The sequence below is a fragment of the Mchenga conophoros genome, linkage group LG16 (assembly GCF_057382185.1).
Source record: "Mchenga conophoros isolate Kocher_MC1m ecotype Shallow Benthic linkage group LG16, M_conophoros_male_GT1.1, whole genome shotgun sequence".
NCBI classification, from domain to species: Eukaryota; Metazoa; Chordata; class Actinopteri; order Cichliformes; family Cichlidae; genus Mchenga; species Mchenga conophoros.
In genome coordinates, this window is record NC_140541.1 from 14485456 (window position 1) to 14507180 (window position 21725).

At 44.4% G+C, this 21725-nt stretch overlaps 1 protein-coding gene across 3 annotated transcripts in view; it reads left to right on the forward strand.

Annotated features, from left to right (window-relative positions):
- armc8 (armadillo repeat containing 8) overlaps positions 1 to 21725 on the forward strand; it is a 26362-nt gene continuing 4637 nt past the window's right edge. The window contains exons 1-21 of one of the 3 annotated variants that reach the window (XM_085248835.1): positions 2 to 400; positions 1879 to 1955; positions 3171 to 3242; positions 4117 to 4259; positions 4343 to 4440; positions 6740 to 6832; positions 6932 to 7012; positions 7108 to 7183; positions 7253 to 7343; positions 7425 to 7485; positions 7606 to 7806; positions 9275 to 9370; positions 9459 to 9541; positions 10343 to 10424; positions 10579 to 10665; positions 11426 to 11518; positions 11652 to 11801; positions 17733 to 17828; positions 19785 to 19880; positions 19997 to 20069; positions 21627 to 21720. In XM_085248835.1, coding sequence (XP_085104961.1) covers positions 356 to 400; positions 1879 to 1955; positions 3171 to 3242; positions 4117 to 4259; positions 4343 to 4440; positions 6740 to 6832; positions 6932 to 7012; positions 7108 to 7183; positions 7253 to 7343; positions 7425 to 7485; positions 7606 to 7806; positions 9275 to 9370; positions 9459 to 9541; positions 10343 to 10424; positions 10579 to 10665; positions 11426 to 11518; positions 11652 to 11801; positions 17733 to 17828; positions 19785 to 19880; positions 19997 to 20069; positions 21627 to 21720 — 1988 coding nt within the window. In that variant the 5' untranslated portion in view covers positions 2 to 355. Of the gene's footprint in view, positions 401 to 908; positions 1195 to 1878; positions 1956 to 3170; positions 3243 to 4116; positions 4260 to 4342; positions 4441 to 6739; positions 6833 to 6931; positions 7013 to 7107; positions 7184 to 7252; positions 7344 to 7424; positions 7486 to 7605; positions 7807 to 9274; positions 9371 to 9458; positions 9542 to 10342; positions 10425 to 10578; positions 10666 to 11425; positions 11519 to 11651; positions 11802 to 17732; positions 17829 to 19784; positions 19881 to 19996; positions 20070 to 21626; positions 21721 to 21725 lie in introns of those variants that run through there. The other 2 variants (XM_085248836.1, XM_085248837.1) reach the window with 2 other exon arrangements.

Sequence of the window (21725 nt, forward strand, 5' to 3'; positions counted from 1 at the left end):
TATATTTATACCTTAATCTGATGCATAGTTCGCACGACTCAACCTATTGTGTCGAATCAAATTCAAGCAGACAGCAACCACGTCACGTTTATAAACAATATTTACTTTATTGACAAGTCCACGGTCTGTCAGAGAGCTCGCTAAGTTAGCGGTGTTGGTTTTTGTTGCATATCTGCTACGGGACATCACAGCTGAGCCTACGGAAGAATATAGGGGCCTGTTTTAGAAATAACGCTAGCAAAGAGTTGTCTGATTAGGCTACAGTTACTTTTTAAAGGCCCCTCAAAGCTGCTCTGGGGGGTGGAGTGTCTCCAGACTGCTGCGCCGATTGGGGCGCTCCATCGGAGGAAGAGAGATGGCGTGCTTATTGGAGGCCCCACTCCGCATCAGTGTGCTGTCTGTGAGTGCCAGTCTTTATAATTTCAACTAGCATTGTCAGGTTATAGAATGCAAACGGCAACTGCGAGTAGCTGATTTTGTTTGGTCATCTAGAAGCTCTCAAGTATAAAGGTTTTTCTGTTAGCCATAAAGCTAAGTTAAAGGCATTGCAACATGTAGCGGTCCGCCTACGTTGCTGTTGTAGAGAATGATTTTCTTCCTTGCTTTGCCCGGGCGGGCGGGAACCTTCCGAACACAATAAAGAGAATACATGCGAGCTGTGCCCGCTCGCCCCGTCGTTGTAACCTAAAACAAAATTGAGCGAACAAACTAGCTGTCAGTGTTACTCGGAATGAGTTAGCAGCTAATTGCTAAGAGTACCAGTGCTGTCACCAGTTTTGCAGTAGTCAAAACACGTTTATAGAATGCATCATGCACATTGGATAAAAAGTTGTAGGAATGAGATTTTTATTCAAACCACTCAGTATTATTTGATTTTAAGTTATGCGCCGTCTTAATTGCAATAGCAAACTTAACATTGTAAACCTAGCTAACGTTAGGTGCTCCTGCAAGTAACATTAGCAACTGTAGCATACGGTTAAGCTAGCGAAGCAAACTTCGCTAACTCACTGGTTTCCTTACTCTTGAGGGGTTTTTTTTATATGTAGTGTGTCGGCAGTCAGAGCTGTAGTAATTGGTAAGACTCCGGGATTTACTCTAGCAAGTGACACTCACTGCCAACTGTAACTTGGCTAATATAACGCAAAATGTTCCACGAAAAAGCGCATAAGGAGCCCCCGTGAAACGCCCCCCATGGTAGGTGTATGCAGAAAGGAGGCAGTGTGATTGAAGATATCATGGTAACTGATACTTTAGCATCTCAGCTTCACTCTTTTTTTTTTTTTTTTTTTTAAAAAACACGAGTTGATCCGTTATTGTGTATACATACATAATGCTGTATACTTGTGAAATGAATGTTTGCCACAGTGGCTGTCTGAATGAGAGGTACACAGGTACAGAACGTGTTGGGACACCTTGTGAGCTACGTGCTGGCATCAAAGTGTGACTCCGTTGGCAGCTGGAGGACGTTGACTTCTGCGGAAAGTTCTGGTCAAAGCTGCCAGTGACATAAACAAAGTTTTCTGGTGTCGCAGTGTCAAAAAGCTTTTAAAGGCTCCTGCCGTGGAGGCTGCTGTATTTTTCCTGTGTGTAACACAAAAGGTGTTATTTTAGTTGTAAAAAAAAAAAAAACAATTTAAAACTGCCCTTTTTATGTATAATTAATTATTGTTTATTTAATGGTTAATAATTGTTCAGTTAGAAACCAAATTCCATAGGCTTTTACTCTGCTGAAATATGTGCACTTTGTCAGTTGTCAGATGTGGAGGACAGCATTTGATAGTGTAGAGAAAAAATACTGTACAAGGTAAATCCAGGGTCAAGTCAGTGATTTCTAAAAGTCATGTTTGTGTTTTTGTTTTGTTTTTTGTTCTAATGCAGGAAGTCACCGCCACTAGTCGCCATTATGTTGACAGACTGTTTGACCCCGACCCACAGAAAGTGCTTCAGGGAGTCATGTAAGTGTGGGTCTGATCGCGTATGATATATACACATGTATATCAGGGTGTTTCCTGTGTCAGAATAGTACTTATGTGAATACACACAAAAATACTGTCGCGCATTATGTAGGCAAGGCAAGAAGTCTGTGCATCTTATAGAGTTTTTTTGTTTTTGTTTGATGCATAAAATGCATTATGCTTCAAACTTGTAAATTAAATTGAAGTCTTACATATATTTTTTTTTTCACAGTTTTCATTAATTCTCTTGGTGGAAGGCCAAAACCTGTTTGGTGGGTGGAGACATTGCAGAAAAATCTCTGCGTGTGCTGTTTTGTTTGTTTTTGATTTTTGTTTTAAATTTTGTTTTACAAAGTGCAGGAAAAAAAGTGTTTGAAAAAATTTTTTTTCAGTAAATGACAGCTGTCAAATTCTGCTTGCCTCCAATTTGCAGACTTTATTCAGCCACTGCAATAGCACGTCATTGGGCTTTCCTGATTTTTCTTTCTTTCTTTTTTGTTGAAAATGAATGAAATTGATGGTTAAAAAAAACAAAAACAAACAGTCCACCCTGTTACGTTAAATTCAGCTGTTGTTGTTGCTAAGAGTTTAATTCCACAGGCTGTTTATCATTTACCAACACGTGCTTGTTTTTAATGTCCCAAATTCTAAACATTAGTGACGACAGTGTTGCAGCAGGAGTGTGTGCTTACATGCACAGGCTTAGCTGTTTGTGACTTCGTGTCTCACTCTCACTCTTGGTCTGGACTGCTGTGATTTGGACTCGGACTATTTAGTTATTTTTAACTTGCGGGGAGACTAGCTCTGGTTACGACTTGTATCGTTTCATTAGCCGAGCGCCTGACCGCCTTAACTGCCTCCTAGATCAGTGTGCTTTTCCACTCACCTTGCTGCAGTTTGATATCACATATCATCTGAAGGTACTAACAGAGCAGAAGAAGCTCATGGGGGGAAAAATGCACTTAGATGAAGCCTGTTCATTTCTAATGTGTTACATGAGAATATGTAGAACATGAGCTTGATATCAATGATTTCTATTGTTGTTTTTAAAACTGTCAGCCTGCCTGACCTGTGTCGGCCTGATGTGCTTATAACTTATCAATTAAATGATAACATGCTATAAATCAAGGTGTTCATATTCACTCTTAAGGTTATATTATGTTGTTTCAAATACATTCACATGTCTCATTTGGATGTATTTGTATGCTTTCACAGTGACATGAAGAACGCTGTCATAGGAAACAACAAGCAGAAGGCCAATCTGATTGTCCTCGGAGCCGTGCCGAGGTATGAATCCCCGCACCTCTCACGCTCTCCTGCTCTCTACTTCCTTCTTTAGGTCTTTGAAAAAGTCATTCTAATGCACTTACATGAAGCTGTTGGAACATGGCACGCTTACCCTCTTGTGTCTGTTCCTCCAACCAAATAAGTTGGACCACATTAAAAGCACTTATGGTGCTTTTGAATCCAGTTGTTTTGCAACCCCCAACCTCTTTGATATCATAACAGAGCATGAAACTCACCACAGTACATTACCCCAGCCATCCTCTGAACCCATTTGGTCACAGATACAGAGTAGATGGATACTTAAAAAAGGTCTGTTAGGGCCAAGTTTATTTTTACCCCCAGGTTCTACAGGCTGATGCCTGTTTTGTTGACAGTAGTATAAAGTTGTAGTTCATGATAATATGAAACTACAGCACAGCTGTTAAAGCTATGCAATATAACCTGGTAGTAAATTCTGCTATGTCTTACAGGTTATGCAGGGTTTGTTCTCATGTTGAACCGGCTCCCAGGTTGGAGTTGGGAAAAAGACGTCCTCTCTAGGCAAAGGCTAGAAAAATAGGCTGCTGGGGCTTTATTTGTCTTTTTCCACTTCCTATGTATGGTTCTGCTGGAGGTTTCTTCCTGTTAAACGAGAGTTTTTCCTTTCCGCAGTCACAAACTGCTTGCTCATGGAGGGGTCATCTTATTGTTGGGATTTTCTCTCTATTATTGTAGGTTCTTTGTCTTACAGTATAAAGTGCCTTGAGGTGACTGTTGTGTGTTTCAGTGCTCTGTATATAAATTGCATTGGATAGAAGTGATAAGACTTTATTCAACTGTCTTATTAAAAACCTAGAGAAACCCTGACTGTGCTTCCCTCCTCTGTTGGCTCCAGGTTATTATACCTGCTGCAGCAGAGCTCGTCCAGTATGGAGCTGAGGACAGAGTGCGCCGTAGTGTTGGGAAGCCTCGCCATGGGCACTGAGAACAACATCAAGTCCCTGGTGGACTGTCACATCATCCCTGCCCTTCTTCAAGGTTGGGTCAAACACACACGCACACACAGATGTATGCAAATACTGTAGGTGACGTGAGATTACACGTACTCTGTGTGCTTGCAGGTCTCTTATCTCCGGACCTGGTCTTCATTGAAGCTTGCCTTCGATGTCTCAGAACTGTCTTCATCAGTCCAGTCACCCCTGTGCAGCTGCTTTATACTGTAGGTTGCCTTAAATGCCTTCTATACCACATGTGTAGACAAGTTTGGTCATGACAAGCGCAGAGTACCAGTCTCAGGTATTTGTTGTAGCAAATAAATACAGAACAGAGGCACTAATAAAATGTATTATTGGAAGAAATGCAGTGATTAATATGATCTGATTTGATTCAGAGTCTTATCAAATTCTTTGCCACACTTGTTAGCCTCTGCTGCAGCGGACGTGCAGCTTAGAGGTGTTAATTAAACCTCATGGTGGCACAGACAAGTGTGATTGTTCCGCTTGGTAGCAGTATGCTGTGTAAACACCTAAAGCAGTTTAAATGCAGCATATTGATTCTTCTCTGAAAGAAAATGGAATCAGTAATGTGGAGTGACTGTGTCTGTCTCACTGTAACCAGAAATCTACCAGAGCACCCATCTGTCATTTCCTTGTTTGAATAGCTGGCTAGCCAGCATATAAACTGTCTTTCTGTTTAAGCCTTTGCAGCCATCAAAGACTTTAACCATCAGCAGTTTGTTTACGCAAAGAGGATGGACACAGGATACTAACACTGGTGTCAGCTAGACACAGGCATGCAAACCATGTCAGATAAATGTAAATATACTCCAATTGTATTAGTAAAATGAAGCTCTGCGTGGTAACCTGGTGCACCTAATTTTGAGATTTATTCGAGTCGTGCAGTTGTTGAGGAAAAAGTCATTTTTATAACCAAAAACAACAAAACCCTGTTTACCCCTTCAAAGCTTGCTGGGAGTAGTCCTTGAAGCTCTCCTGGTCTGAGTGATTTCAGCCTGCTTACAGAACAAAATGACTGGTTTGCATCAAAAGTTAGTGATGAGTTAGTTAGTGGTGGTCTCTGACTATGCGGCTACTGTTGGAAAAGCCAAGAAACACTTCTGATTGTCGTCATACCGTGACTTTAGTGAGGTGTCGAAACTCATTGTTAGGGGCAAAGGAGAGGTTCTTAAATTTCATCTTTATGAGAGAATTAAAGAAAAGTTCAAAAGTATCCATGCTGTCATGGATACTTACTTGGTCAAACTCATAATCAGCAGGTCAGTCTTTAAAAAAAAATACCATCACATTCTTTTATCTCCAACAGAAAGCATGAGGACAGTTTTAGTTAAAGATGTTACTCGTGACTATTTGACTGAAAGTAAAAATAAATAAAAAAAATAAAAAGCATGTGTTAAACAGTCACTCTATTGTTAGCATTGCTAGCAGCAGTGGCTACCCTATTTGCAAGGTTCCGTGCAGAGTATGGTGACTCATCGCTCTTGTTGAGTGGTTGCGAGTGCGTTTCCTCTGACACAGCTGACATGGAACGGTTTATCTTTTACAAAGCACCACAGAAGTACCTGGGTGTTCACCTCAACAATAAACTGGACTGGACTACAAATACAGACATCCTGTATAAGAAGGGCCAGAGTCGACTCCACCCGCTGAGGAGACTGAGGTCCTTCGGAGTCTGCAGGACTCTGTTAAGGACATTCTATGACACTGTGGTAGCATCTGCCCTTTTATATGCAGTGGCCTGCAGGGGGAGTGGATGGAGAGGAGGATGTTAGTAAAGCTGACATCCATCATGAACAACCCACATCAGCCACTGCATGAGTATGTGAGTGGGCTGAGCAGCTCCTTTAGTCAGAGACTGAAACACCCTCGCTGCAGGAAGGAGCGCTTTCGCAGATCATTCATCCCAACAGCAGTTAGACTCTATAACCGCTCAATCACAAAGTCATAAGTCACTGGACACTGAACATCCACGGTCACCACTTCATGCATAATGGACCTTCCATGTATATGGACATGTGCCGGTATATATGTATGTATATGTCTACATATGTATATTTTGTGTGTGTGTGTGTGTGTGTGTGTGTGTGTGTGTACATGTCTATAAATAGGAATAGTAGTGGTACAATAGTTATGTCAAGCTATATAGTTTGTCTTCCATATTTCCAACCATATCCATAATCACATACTGTGTATGCTACCATTGTATATAGTGCATTCTCTTACTTTTTTTCACTGATTGTACTTATTTGTATTTTTGTATTTCCTTCTGATATCTGTACTTGAGCTGAGGTGACGCAAAAATGTCCCCGTTGTGGGATCAATAAAGTTTTATCTTATCTTATCTCTTAGAACTGAGATTGTCAGGAGTTTATTTTCACCCACCCTGTTTACATTTTCACATCAGAGATGGTTTAAAAGTTGACTATTCTTGAACATGATCACCCATTCTCTCATTGAAATGATTCTGTGTGTATGTTCTCTTTCGTTTGTTTTCTTTTTGAGGACCCCACTGTGATTCCTCATTTAATGTCTCTTCTGAGCAACTCTCTGAGAACCCAGGAGTACATCACCCAGATCTTCTCCCACTGTTGTAAGGTATTTGTTGGTATTTTATTGCCCATAAACACACTGGAGTCCATCACAGTGTCTCTGTTCAGACTGATCGATTGCTGATTTGAGATTTGTTGTGTTCAGACTCCAGAGCACCAGACGATCCTTTTCAACCACGGCGCCATCCAAAATATTGCCCCTTTGCTCATTTCACCCTCTTATAAGGTATAATGGGAGTGTGCATCTTTACCCCGTGTGACCATATGACCTTTGACACACAATACTCTGTAACACTCCATACATCGTCCTCTGTTCTCCAGGTCCGGATGCAGGCGTTAAAGTGTTTCTCAGTCCTGGCGTATGAGAACACTCAGGTCTCCATGACACTGGTGAATGGTGAGGAGCTTTTCTTCTTCTACTTTCTCTCGTCTTTTTCTCCTCTCATGTGCTTTTTTTCCTCATCAGTGCTGGTGGATGGTGAGCTACTCACTCAGGTATTTGTCAAAATGATGCAAAGGGATCAACCCATTGAAATGCAGCTAACAGCAGCCAAATGGTGAGTGGCATAACATTTATTTATTACTGAGTTATATCCTCTGTACCTTTTGTTTATTTGTGACCTCTTCTCCTGTTCCAGTCTAACCTATATGTGTCGAGCGAGTGCCATCAGGACAGACGATAGCTGCATAGTACTAAAGGTCAGATTTTTCCCACATGTTCTTGTGCCTCGCTTCATCATTTCTCTTGTGATACTCTACCAGTGGCACTCCTTTTTTTGTTTTTTCCCCCTTAAATGTGACTTTTTGCTGCTTGTGCAGACCCTGCCATGTCTCGTGCGAATGTGCAGTAAAGAGCATTTGCTCGAGGAAAGGGTGGAGGGTGCAGAGACACTGGCCTATCTCATGGAGCCCGACGTGGAGCTGCAGAGGATCGCAAGCACCACTGATCACCTCGTGGCCATGCTAGCCGACTACTTCAAGTACCCCAGCTCGGTGTCTGCCATCACTGACATCAAGAGGGTGAGTCGTGTCTGTTCAGTTAAGCAGTTTTAATATTTATCTTTTAAAATGAGGAATCTCAGAGAACTTGATTGCATTGTTCATCACACGTCAGTTCAAGACGTTGCCACTGTGGCAACTTTTCATCCATCACGGGCTTTGTGACTTTTAGATTTCCCCTTCTCTAAGCTGCTCTCGATGAAACCAGCTGCTGGTCTAAGGTCTCCCACTGCCCCCATGAAATAGTGTTGTCACAAAACACACACGTATCTGTTTAAATATCCCATTATGCCCACAAGAGGGCAAACCAGTGCTGTGAAGAACACAGAACACTGTTTTTCAAACATGACCAAAATGGCCCATTCAGTGTCTGCTGAGAGTGCAGTCCAGATTTCACAGTTAACGGCCTTCTAATACAATTAATACAATTTTCATATTGATTTTTTTTTTTAATTAAAAAATGTGCTTACCTATTGCACCACCTATTAAAAGGTTTTTATATATTTGACTTTGTGTGTAAATTCAAAGTTGTGCACTCACTTGTTGTTTTTTAATGATGTAAGCTGCAGTCATTTCTTCCCTGGAACATAAAATAGTTCAAAGAAATCACTGAAAGCATTACCGTGGCATTCATGCCTACGATGAGTGTCAACTTTTGATCACAACTTTAAATAATTGAGTGTGAATTATATTTGCTGCAGGCACACCTGTGTATGTCTGCTCTGTTCAGTGAGCAGCTGATTTGCTGCCCGTGTGCTGAGTGAGAGGAAAACTAGTTGTGTAGCTATGAGTGATCACGTTTACATGTAAATTTAGTGTAAATCATAGCACAGCTGTGGCCTGTAAATTGTGTGTTTGGAGATTTTTGTCAGAAGATGCAGTTACGAAATGATTTGATTGCTGATGTTTTATAAACAACAATGAAGCGTAGCTAATGCTTCGACCATAGTCACAGTAAAGATGTGGACTCACTAAAAATTGGACCTGTGAATTGAAAGTCGGAGCATTAGAAAGTGCTGACAGTTTCCTTTTGGGATTATCAAAACTTCTTTTCTTCTGTGCGTAACAAATTTGATTGCATCCATTTGGCTCAATAGCGGGATTCTGATGAAAAGTTCAGGGGCTTGTAACATTTGTCTGTGAACCAACAAACTGAACTTGTGCTAATCAGTCTTATAGTTGTAGATGTTTTTCAGGGCATTTAAATATCTGCTGTCTGTGTCCCTAAAACATTTCCTTTCTTGTTTACTAAGACAAATTGAAGGCTGTTGAAATGTATTCCTTTTGCCCAGAAAGACTGTTTAGCTGTTCGATCACTCAGCTTTGACCCGGTAACCCTCAGATTGAGGTCATTTACTGCCTTCAGTTCCCAGGAACAAATACGTAATGCTGATAAACATATTTATTAATCACAAAATGGATCCTTCACCTTGAATAAAAAACCTTTGTCACTTAATGTTCAGCAACAGTTCACTTTGCTGTCTTGCAGCTGGACCACGACCTGAAACACGCACACGAGCTGAGACAAGCAGCTTTCAAACTGTACGCCTCACTGGGCTCCAACGATGAGGAGATCCGCAAAAAGGTGCCCTCTGGTTTACGTCTCTGTTTGCTTATGTAAACGTGTCATTATATGTTTCTGTGCTAACCCGGCCCCTCATGTTGGCTTTCAGATAACAGAGACGGAGAACATGATGGACAGGATAGTCAGTGGCCTATCAGAATCCAGCATTAAAGTCCGTTTGGCGGCTGTCAGGTATGGTGCAAAGTGAGCCAGCTGCAAAGACTTGAGGAGGTTAGCACTAAATTTGAGCTTGGTAAAGTTAAAGTGGACCTGTTTTGGCATAGAAAGTTTTCCACTTTAGCCATTTTATTGCTTTAATGTAGATCTTTTAACAGGAAGTCATGTAGATTTGATTGAAATATTATATCCACCCTAATAATCCAATAAACAGTAATGAGCAAAATATTTACTGAACAGAGACGTCCTGCTTTAATGTTTGTTGCTTTCCTCGTGCTGTGCGCACTCATGCTCTGGATCAGATTCATGTCCAAACTGGTACGGATGTATTAGAGAAATTTGCCGTTTCTAATTAAGATCGATATTCTTAAAAGGTTTACAGCAGAGCCACAGCCTTTCGCTGCTTCTGTTTGGGGAAAACTAAGATGTAGGGCAACCTATCAAAATGAAGCTAGCTTAAGGGGGGCGGGACCTTAATGTAAAGGGAGCTGAAGAATTTAGTGTAATAGGTCCACTTGCGGTAATGTTTCCAATGTAACTACAGTAGATCTCATACAGTTGTGTTAGACAAAACGTTACATTACTTTTTAAATCATATAATTAGTATTAATTCTCTGTACACATTTAACCCTTTATGTCAGCTTGCTGTTGCACTCTGGAGGCCTGGCTTGGACCACAGTGGGATTTGCCTGTTGATGAGTAAAACCACAGGCACTTTAATTCAGGCTCCGGTGCTGATCTGGTACATTAAACCAAAGCTTTGACACACTGAATATCTCCATTAAACCACCTGTTTATATTTTTGTTTTGTCCTAGGTGTCTTCACAGTCTTTCTCGGTCGGTGCAGCAGCTGAGAACCAGCTTCCACGATCATGCAGTATGGAAACCCCTGATGAAGGTCACTGGAATTTGACGTTAAAGTTTTGTTTACAGCATATTTTCACAGCTGTTTAGTGGAGCTCTGAGTTTCTCTACCTGACACATTAACGTCGAGCCTGTCTGCGATTGTGAGAGGAAATATCAACTAAGGTTGTGTGTTCTGTTGTACGCAGCTCTTGCAGAACGCCCCGGATGAAGTCCTGGTTATGGCTTCCTCTACACTATGCAATCTACTGCTGGAATTCTCACCCAGCAAAGAGGTACACTCATGGAGACACTCCGGGTTCTGAAATGAATCGAGTTTGCTGACACGTTCATCTCGTTGTTCGGCTGTTTGATTCACAGCTGTCCTAGTTTGGTACAATCTCACCGCTCACACAGCCTCGTTTTCAGCCACAGCAGAAAGCTTTAAAAACTGAGCAGGTGGAACATGTGCTGGTAAACACAGCAGGGCAGGTAGAAGCTCAGAAGCCACATTTCCCTACAGCAAAAGAGATTAACTGCAGGTCTTACACCTACTCTGAGAAGGAACCCAGACTGAAGTGCAGAGAGAAGCGGAGAGAGTGGACGGCTGTGGTTGAGGGAGCGACACCGTGAATGACTAGAGGGAGTTGTAAAGCAGAGAAATGAAATGTTTTCTGATCGTCTGCATTCTGAAGCTGTAAACTCACTAACCCCTCCTCACAGCCCTGCAGGAAGAAGCTGCTTTTAACCAAAAAGCAGGCACACACGTCACACCTGCATTTCTGACACAGGCAAAGCACCAAAAAGAGACAAACCCGGCTCCCACATTTGTATAAGGTGTTTCTACAAGAGCTGATTATGAATGTAGGTAGGCAACAGCCCCATGCAGACAGTATTTGAGAGGAAATGCTCTGCAGACTGCACGACTGATGATGATGATGATGATGCCGTTCCTGATGGAGATGTTAAAAAATAGCTGTTTAGTAAAGTAACGTTTTCTTTTTTTGTTTTTTAATTACTTTAATGTTGAGTCCAGTTGTCTTTGTGTGTCTGCAGCCCATCCTGGAGTCAGGGGTAATGGAATTACTATGCAGTCTAACCCAGAGCGACAGTCCTGCACTGAGAGTCAATGGGATCTGGGCCCTGATGGTGAGCTTTTATTTAATTTTTTTACTTTAAAATATTCCCCTCCACCCTTCGTCTGCACTGTAAAAGTGAGCTGCTGTGTTTAGCTTGATGTTAAAATATCCCGACTGACTACTTTGTGTGTTTGTGTGTTAAGAATATGGCGTTCCAAGCTGATCAGAAGGTGAAGGTGGAGATTGTTCGGTGTTTGGGCACAGAACAGCTGTTCCGCCTGCTATCAGACCCCGACACCAACGTGCTGATGAAGACCCTCGGTCTGCTGCGCAATCTACTGTCGCAACGCGCAGTGAGACACGCAAACACACACATGAACAGACATGAATAAGGCTGCAATTAAAGCTTTTTCTCTTTTGTTTGTTTTGGGGGTTTTTTTCATTGTTGGATAAGCTTTCGATTATTGTGTCGATTAACTGCTGAACACTCACCGGCTCAAATTAAATCTCAGATGGAAATCACCTCGTTCTGAGTCAAATTTCAAAGGCTTTGCATTTTTTAAAGCACAAAACTTCACACTGAATCACATTGTAACTTAAATCAGTTTTATTGATATTACAACAACAGTCACAACAAAGTCAATGCTCTACAATAAGCAGTCAGATTAGTTTCTAATAGGAGTGGACAGATAAACGGTAGCGTGTTTCCTGTAGGACGTTGAACTCTTGTGATTTGGTGTAATGCACACTGTTTCTATTGTAAGTGAGTCGCTACAAACTACTAAGTGCTTTGAAGCTTTTGAGCTTTCTTAAGTATGAAAGAATCCATGAATGTTTGGTGAGATTTGTAGTCTTCGGGGGGAATTAAGCCCTCATAGGTTCTTTCAGGGCAAATTGGTCCTGGTTAGAAGGTCAGATTGATGAGTTTATTATAAAAACAGTGATTAAAGTCACATTCAAAGGATTAACTCATGCAGCACAGGGATACAGAGGCCCTCGATTTCGAGTCAGGCCTTGTAGTGGGGCTTTTTGGCAAGCGCGTGGCTGAGGGTCTGGCGCTTTGTAGGTCAGTTGGCGGTCCAATCTCCAGTTGCTAAAATGAGTGGATACAGTGTGGTAGACTAGTGCAGTGTCTGCATCGATACACTGTTGTAGTGAAAACAGAGTTGAGTGTGAAGCCAGACTTGTTGATCTGTGTTTCTACCCTTGCCTGTAGCCACAAGCTAAGGAAAAAGATCAGATTTAAGTGGTGGAAATGGGTTCTTCCTCAGAGAGAGCATGGGAAAACCCGGTCATTTAGGAGGAACTCTAAGTCAAGCTGGGCTCAATGGTCTGATCCTTATATTGGCCCTGTCTGCAGTCACAGATCTGATGGCAGAGGTAGTGTTCTCTGAATCACACAAACACACCAGGAGTTTTTTTTTTCTCACTTTCAACACAAAGACATGTTTACATACAACGAAAAACAAGTCAGGTTCTGATGTAGGTGTCCATCAGTACAATCTTAGCTCAGATTAGGGGCTCAAAAGGAGTCTGCTGTTTTGGCATATGACTCTGTGAGTGAGGAATGTGAGGCTCCAACGCCAGAGAGACTGTCTCCAGTTCTGGTTCCCATTCATATCCTCACACAGGGAGCCAGTAGCTGGGTAAGCTTGGATAAGCACAAGAAAATTGATGTCTGGATACTAATGAATGAGTGTTAAGCAGCTACAACAGTTTGGTGTGTAGAGCAGCTTCCCAAATTCCACGGTGATGTTTTGTCCCATTACCGATCAAAACCTCTGTTCAGTTTACAGTAGAGCAGAGAAAGCTAATATTAATGTTTCCCAGATAATATTTAAGATATTTTTAAAATGTGTACTGTTTGCTGTGGATACTTTGCAGTAATTATGAAATGATGTTGTTAAATGAATAAATAAATTTTAGCTTTCCACTGGTTACATGCAAATATTATCGTGACTATCGTGCTGCGTCAGATTCGATATCAACAAAATCCACTTTCACAAAAGAGTCTAGTTTATGCAACAAATGTACTGCTGCTGTTTGTGAACTGCTCTTAGGTGGCCCATATGTCATAGGCTACGTTCACACTGCAGGTCTTAATGCTCAATTCCGATTTTTTTTTAATCAATCCGATTTTTTTTTTTTCTCTGCTTGTCCACACTACATATAAAATGTGACAGCAGACGCGCTCTAGTGTGAACCCTCAAAGCGGCTCGCATGCACAAAAGAAGACGACACACACAACGCGCTCTGTTTAGACCCAGAGCAAACAGGATTGTTTGACTGATGGACCTTAATATAAAGACTTGTTTCAGACTTTACGTTTCCCAATTTTGCTTTATGTTATTTTGTCATTTACAAATGGCCTAATAATTATCCTTATTGCTGTTTTAGAGGAGCGGTGCTTCAAAGGATAGTTGCAGATTTCTGTCAGAATCTGCAGATTATACAGTATAAATAAAATGTTCACGTTTCTCCAACGTTGTCTTCCAAACAGTTTCACTGGATGGCCAGGAAGCATTCGCGATGTCTTCTCTGGCGCTGATAATTGGCGTCTGTCTTGTGTCAGTGACATAAAAGACGGATTTAATGCGACATGACCGTTCAAACAGCAGTCGCTTTCTAGAACATCAGATATGTATCGGATTCAGTACCACATATGAAAGTGACCCAGGTCGGATTTGAAAATATTGGATTTGTGCTGCTCCTCCTTGAATCGCTACCTTATCGTGGTGGAGGGGTTTGTGTGTCCCAGGGATCCCAGGGGCTATGCCCCCTGGTAGGGTCTCCCATGGCAAATTGGTCCTGGGTGAGGGACCAGACAAAGAGCGATTCAGAAGACCCTTATGAAAAGAATATCGAGGGAACAGTTTACCCTGCCCGGGATAGGGTTACCGGGGCCCTGCCCTGGAGCCAGGCCCGGGGAGGGTGCCCGAGGGCGAGCGTCTGGTGGCCGGGCACAGCCCGAAGAGGAGACATGGGCCCATCCTCCCGCAGGCCCACCACCCGCAGGAGGCGCCATAGGGGTCGGGTGCATTGTGTGCCGGGTGGCGGCCAGGAGCGGAGGCCCTGGCGGACTGACCCCCGGCTGCCAAGACTGGCAATAGGGACATGGAATGTCACCTATCTGGTGGGGAAGGAGCCTGAGTTAGTGCGTGAGGTTGAGAGGTACCGTCTAGATATAGTCGGGCTCACCTCTACGCATGGCTTGGGCTCTGGAACCAGTCTCCTGGAGAGGGGCTGGACTCTGTCTCAGTCTGGAGTTGCCCCTGGTGAGAGGCGGCGGGCTGGGGTGGGTATTCTAATATCCCCTCGGCTTGCTGCCGGTACGTTGGGGTTTTTCCCGGTGGACGAGAGGGTTTGTTCCCTGTGTCTTAGGGTCGGGGAACGGGTCCTGACTGTCATCTGCGCTTATGCGCCGAGTGGCAGTTCGGAGTACCCAGCCTTCTTAGAGTCCCTGGGTGGGGTGCTGGAAGGTGCTCCACCTGGAGACTCTGTTGTCGTGCTGGGAGACTTCAATGCTCACGTGTGTAACGACAGCGAGACCTGGAGGGGCGTGATTGGGAGGAACGGCCTCCCTGATCTGAACCCGAGCGGTGTTTTGTTATTGGACTTCTGTGCTAATCACAGTTTGGCCATAACGAACACCCTGTTCGAACATAAGAGTATCCATAAGTGCACGTGGCACCAGGACGCTCTAGGCCGTAGGTCGATGATCGTATCACCAGACCTGCGACCATATGTTCTGGACACTCGGGTAAAGAGAGGGGCTGAGTTGTCAACTGATCACCACCTGGTGGTGAGTTGGATCAGGTGGCGGGGTAGGACGCTGGACAGACTTGGTGCACCTAAACGTGTAGTGAGGGTGTGCTGGGAACGTCTAGCAGAGGCCCCAGTCCGCAAGATCTTCAACGCACACCTCCGGCAGAGCTTCAACAGCATTCCAAGGGAGACTGGGGACATTGAGTCCGAATGGAACATGTTCAGCGTCTCCATTGCCGAAGCTGCTGCATTGAGCTGCGGCTGCAAGGTGGTTGGTGCCTGCCGTGGTGGTAATCCCCGAACCAAATGGTGGACACCAGAGGTGAAGGGAGCCACCAGGCTGAAGGAGTCCTATCGGGCTTGGTTAGCCTGTGGGACTCCGGAGGCAGCCGACAGGTATCGACAGGCCAAGCAGAATGCGGCTCGGGCAGTGGCTGAAGCAAAAACTCGGGTGTGGGAGGAGTTCGGAGAGGCCATGGAAAAAGACTTTTGGACTGCCTCGAAGAGATTCTGGCAAACCATCAGGCGTCTCAGGAGGGGAAAGCGGTGCTCTACCTGCACTGTGTATAGTGCTGGCGGAGCGCTGCTGACGTCGACTGAAGAAAATTGTCAGGCGGTGGAAGGAATACTTCGAGGACCTCCTTAATCCCACTGACACGTCTTCCGGGGAAGAAGCAGAGTCTGGGGATGAGGGGAATGACCCGCCAATTTCCAGGGGCGAGGTCACTGAGGCAGTTAAACAACTCCTTGGTGGCAGAGCCCCTGGTGTTGATGAGGTCCGCCCCGAGTTCCTGAAGGCTCTGGACGTTGTAGGGCTGTCCTGGTTGACACGCCTCTGCAATGTTGCGTGGAGATCAGGGGCAGTACCTGTGGACTGGCAGACCGGGGTGGTGGTCCCCATCTTTAAGAAGGGGGACCGGAGGGTGTGTTCCAACTACAGGGGGATCACACTCCTCAGCCTCCCTGGGAAAGTCTATGCCAGGGTGCTGGAAAGGAGAGTTCGTCCGCTAGTCGAACCTCGGATACAGGAGGAACAATGCGGTTTTCGTCCTGGTCGCGGAACACTGGACCAGCTCTTTATCCTCTCCAGGATACTTGAGGGTGCATGGGAGTTTGCCCAACCAGTCTACATGTGTTTTGTGGACTTGGAGAAGGTAGTCGACCGTGTCCCTCGGGGTGTCCTGTGGGAGGTGTTGCAGGAGTATGGGGTGTCTGGCCCATTGCTACGGGCCATTCGATCCCTATACAACCGTTGCAAGAGCTTGGTTCGCATTTCCGGCAATAAGTCGGACTCGTTCCCGGTGGGTGATGGGCTCCGCCAGGGCTGCCCTTTGTCTCCGTTTCTGTTCATAATTTTTATGGACAGGATTTCTAGGTGCAGCCAAGTGGCGGAGGGCTTTCGCTTTGGTGGCCTCAGAATCTCATCTCTGATTTTTGCGGATGATGTGGTTCTGTTGGCTTCATCGGGTGAGGGCCTCCAGCTTGCACTGGAACGGTTTGCAGCCGAGTGTGAAGCAGCGGGAATGATGATCAGCACCTCCAAATGTGAGGCCATGGTTCTCAGCCGGAAAAGGGTGGAGTGCCCACTCCGGGTCGGGGATCAGTTCCTACCCCAAGTGGAGGAGTTCAAGTATCTTGGGGTTCACGAGTGATGGGAGAAGGGAGCCGGAGATCGACAGGCGGATTGGGGCTGCAGCTGCAGTAATGCAGACGCTGCACCGGTCCGTCGTGGTGAAGAGGGAGCTGAGTGTAAAAGCGAAGTTCTCAATTTACCGGTCGATCTACGTCCCTACCCTCACCTATGGCCACGAGCTGTGGGTAGTGACCGAAAGAACGAGATCGCGGATACAAGCGGCAGAAATGAGCTTCCTCCGAAGGGTGGCTGGCCTCTCCCTTACAGATAGGGTGAGAAGTTCGGCCATCCGGGAGGGGCTCAGAGTAGAGCAGCTGCTGCTCCACATCGAAAGGAGCCAGCTGAGGTGGTTCGGGCATCTGACAAGGATGCCCCCTGGGCGCCTCCTGGGTGAGGTGTTCCAGGCATGTCCCACCGGGAGGAGGCCCCGGGGCAGACCCAGGACACGCTGGAGAGATTATATCTCTCGGCTGGCCTGGGAACACCTTGGTGTTCCCCCGGATAAGCTGGAGGAGGTGGCTGGGGAGAGGGAGGTCTGGGCCTCTTTGCTTAGGCTGCTGCCCCCGCGACCTGGTCTCGGATAAAGCGGATGAAGATGGATGGATGGACGGATTTGTGCTGTTCACACTGTCATACCATGATGGGATAGATGGGTTGCACAGGGTCAGAAAAGTCTGATTTGATGCGCTTTCGCCTGCAGTGTGAACGTAGCCATAGGTGGTACTTGACCTCTGGGTCAGCGTTGAATGCTCCCCACTTGTGTTATCACTACATATGAACGATCCAGTATGGGCTGAATTTGAATGAATTGTCGAGAGGTCTTAAGTGCAACATGCAGACTGATTCTCCTTTGCTTCCCCTTTACTCCCAACTCTCATTTTGTCAGCACATTGACCAGGTCATGAGCTCCCACGGGAAGCAGATCATGCAGGCAGTTACCCTCATCCTCGAAGCGGAGCACAGTATAGAGGTCAAAGAGCAGGTGAGCACCCGTCTGCTTCACACGTACAGATGATTTATTTTTTCTAAGTTCAGCGTGCTGCTGTGTGGCAGAGCAGTTAAACATTCTGCTTATGCGATCACAGGCTGTCTGCCTGAGGTCAGTCTTGTCCTATTAAATTCAGTGGTGTTTGTATCGGGACATAAACAATCTGGTCCAAAACAGGTCATAAAATTAAGTACAATCCTGGATGAACAGCACAACAGGACACATTGCACCATTCCCATCATACAGGGAAAAGCAGCAACCCCGTGCTGCTAACAAATGTACTTAATTGACCAATCTCTATAAATGCAGACGTTTTGACAGTTTGCTGGTCTGGAATGTTCAGGTGTGTTAACACAGTGCCCAGTAGAAAAGATAACGGTGATCTTGGAGAAGCATTTGCTGCTGCCTGTCAATCTAGTAAGGGTTCCAAGGCCACTCACTCACTTAAACTTCAGCGATATCAATCTGTCCAGTTAGGGAGCACAAACCACTGTGAATCTATTACAGTTGCTTTGATGCAGATGAAAGTAACAACAGATGGACTGGACAGGCAACAAGAGAGCCTTCAGAAAGGGCATGTTGGAGGAGGTTGAAATATGTGGTTACAGTTGCTCCAAGAAAATAACAGTAACAGACTGAACTAAATTAAATAATACAATATATTACAAAGTTTACAAAATATAAGAAATGGCTCTAATATTTACAAATAGCTCAATTATAAGAAGTGAAATAGATATGATTGACATTAATTTGTAAAACTTTGCTGTAGAGCAAGTGCAAAAGGGTGTAACTACTGCACTGTGCATTCGATGGAGGAGTTATACAAGGAGATGATTTCCGGTGTTGTTCACTGGTGCACGTCATGGAGTGGGTGGGAGTTTTCTGTGCCATATGACGAAATGTATCGGATGACGAAATTAAAACTTCTCTGGTTTCATATTATAAGCTATCTTTTATTTTGTCGTGGAGCAAAATCCACTGTTTACAGCAATATATTTTTTTGGGATGGCCACCACGTGGATGCAGACACACAGAATACCAGCATGGCCAGTGAAGACGAACCAGGCAGCTCCAAACAGAAGGACCAGTCAACAAAAATCGAGGACTTTATTCCTAAATGAGAGGCTCCCTCTGTAGCATGGACATGGTTTGGTTATGAAAAGTCTGACACGGACCAGAACACTGTACTATGCAAGTTGTGCTGCAAACCGGTCCCCACCACAGACTCAAACACGACAAACCTCTCAACCACCTACGAACGAATCACGTGAAAGAGTAAGGAGAGAGTTTAAGGATGAGAAGCAAAAAAAGAGCCGTCAGGTGCTCAAAACATTAGAACAGGCTTTTCCCTGCAGCGTGCCGTGTAATAAATACTCAGAAAGAAAATGGCAGCTGTTGCAACTTTTATCTACAAATATAAAGTTTCATGCATCGATCAAAACACTCGACTCCAGGTACATGACGCCCAGGTCGAGCTGCCTGAGAGTCACAGCGTTTACAGAAAAAGCACTATTTTGTGATTTCTATCATCATTGGGATTAGAAATGTCATATCGAATATGAGATTTTGGTCATATTGATTCCTCGTGGTATTTCTTCCACATCGTTGACACTGTGCTGTGCAGTAAACCTTCATGTGACAGTACGTATGGATGTGCAATACTGAGGGAACTACAAGCTGAGTGTACTGCAGGCATCAAGGCAGAGCTATAGAGGGGTCCATGGTTTGGGGGTTGTCTTGTTGTTGCCTGGCCAGTGCTCTTGTTATCAGTTTGACTCGGTTTGTGCCTTCTAAGTGGACAGATTGACGTCCCCGTCCACAAACACAAAGTGTGATGATCAAATGTTGCCAGTTTTGTGAATGTGTTGCCTGTTGCTTTCTTTTATTTATTTTTTAACCTCAGAACAAACTGTTCAGATAAAAGCACTGATGTAACACTTTGTCTGTCAGACGCTGTGCATCCTAGTCAACATTGCCGATGGCAACACAGCCAAGGACCTCATCATGACCAATGACGACATGCTCCAGAAAATCAAATACTACATGGTACTGTGCACACTGTTAGTGTTTAAGCACATACTAGAGGTCGCGGCCTGATTGATCTGTGTCATTGTCCCGTCTTTCTTGACTTGTAACTTCTCTGATGTCTGCTGTTCCCACAGGGGCATTCGAATGTGAAACTGCAGCTTGCTGCAACCTTTTGCGTCTCAAACCTTATCTGGAATGAGGAGGACGGTAAGAAATGCAGCGCACAGGTACATGGACTAATAAAGAAAGGGCATGGGTTTAGATAAAGGAGACCGAGGAACATGAAGAAAGCTGAGCTCACGTTAAAGTAGTAAGAACTGAGGTCTTAAGTGTTCAGCTTTAGTTTATAGAACATTTACCAGAATGAAGGCACGTCACAGGCGAGTACAACGCTGAAAGATGTCTGATGGAGAAATGCTGTGTAGGATGGAAGGAGCATGGTAATAAAGTCGACCTCTCAAATGGTTGTTTACATTTTAGTCTTTTAAATGCTCATTCAGGGAGAGTGTAACTCAGACTTTTGAAGTTACAGTTTACTGTTTTCTGTGTTTGTTTTTTGTTTGTTTTAAAAAGAGGTCAGCCATAGGAATATACAGGGGATTTAATACTAATTATAGTACATGGCCTTCTGAAAGTGCTGTAACAGAGTTTTAAGATGTCCTTCCTTCACTTTTATTGTCTTCAGTGCCAACTCTCTGCTCCCACAGAGGTCGATTGTCTTGATAATAGTGAAAAAAAGCAACAATCGTTGAGCCTTAAAGGAGATAACTTGTAAGCTGGAGAGAAAATGTGTTCGGCCTGAATGAATTTCATCCCTTTATGTCTCTGATTTCTAATTTTCTGCTTCTAAATTCAGCTAAAACTGAAGTTATTGTTCTCTTCATTAAATCTTAACATGCTGTGTGACCAGATGGGATGAATCTGGGAATCATTTTTGCACTGAGTGTTTCTTCTTTACTCATTCATCATTATTAATTAAACTCTGATTTCTCTTCTATAGTTTGCCTTTTGTCCTGAAGGCTTGTGACATTTCACCTACTATTTGAAAATGCCCAAAGGTGGGCAGATCTCAGAAGGGAGCATATTTCAAAGAATCAGGGTACCAGCACTGAAGGCTGTGTTGTTAGGGAAGGAGAGCAGGCTGTTATCTGGGAAACACAGAGTCCAGGACAGAGTGTAGGAGGTGAAATGTCTGATCAGCACTGGGAAGCAGGATTTTATAGGAGATACCGAACTTTATCAAAGCCAAGAGGTGAATAAAGGCGGGGTGTTGTCACGACTTGGTGTCGGTAGAAACTTTGTCAATTTTGTTTTATGAGCATACTGCAGCTTGTCCAAGGCACCATTGCAGCACTCCAAGCAGGAGGTGATGAAGGTGATGAATGGGGGGTCTCAGCTGGGGAATTTGAGATAATGGCCAGAGTCTGGTGATGTTCTCTAGTTTCACCCAGGATGGAGACTCCTGGAGATGGTGAATAGGAGCAGCCATCCACATCATGGCATAGATCAGTCCCTTTCTGGAGCTGGGGCTTGGGGAACTACACCCCAGAGTTCAGTTTGAAGAAATTATTTGACATCCAGATCTTGACGTCTTCAAGGCAGTTGACCAGGGACAGAGGAGGGAGCTGATTGGAGGCTTTGGTGCTAAGATACAGCTGTGGAACATGTGTCTGTGTTCATATTAATGAACACACAGCTGCAGTGGGATTTTACATGTCAGCAGACATTGTTATTTGTCCTCTCTGCTTCACTGTGTGTCATCAGGTTCTCAGGAGCGTCAGGACAAGCTGAGGGAGATGGGCTTTGTGGACATCCTGCACAAACTGACACAATCCTCTGAGCCCAACCTCAGTGACAGGTGGG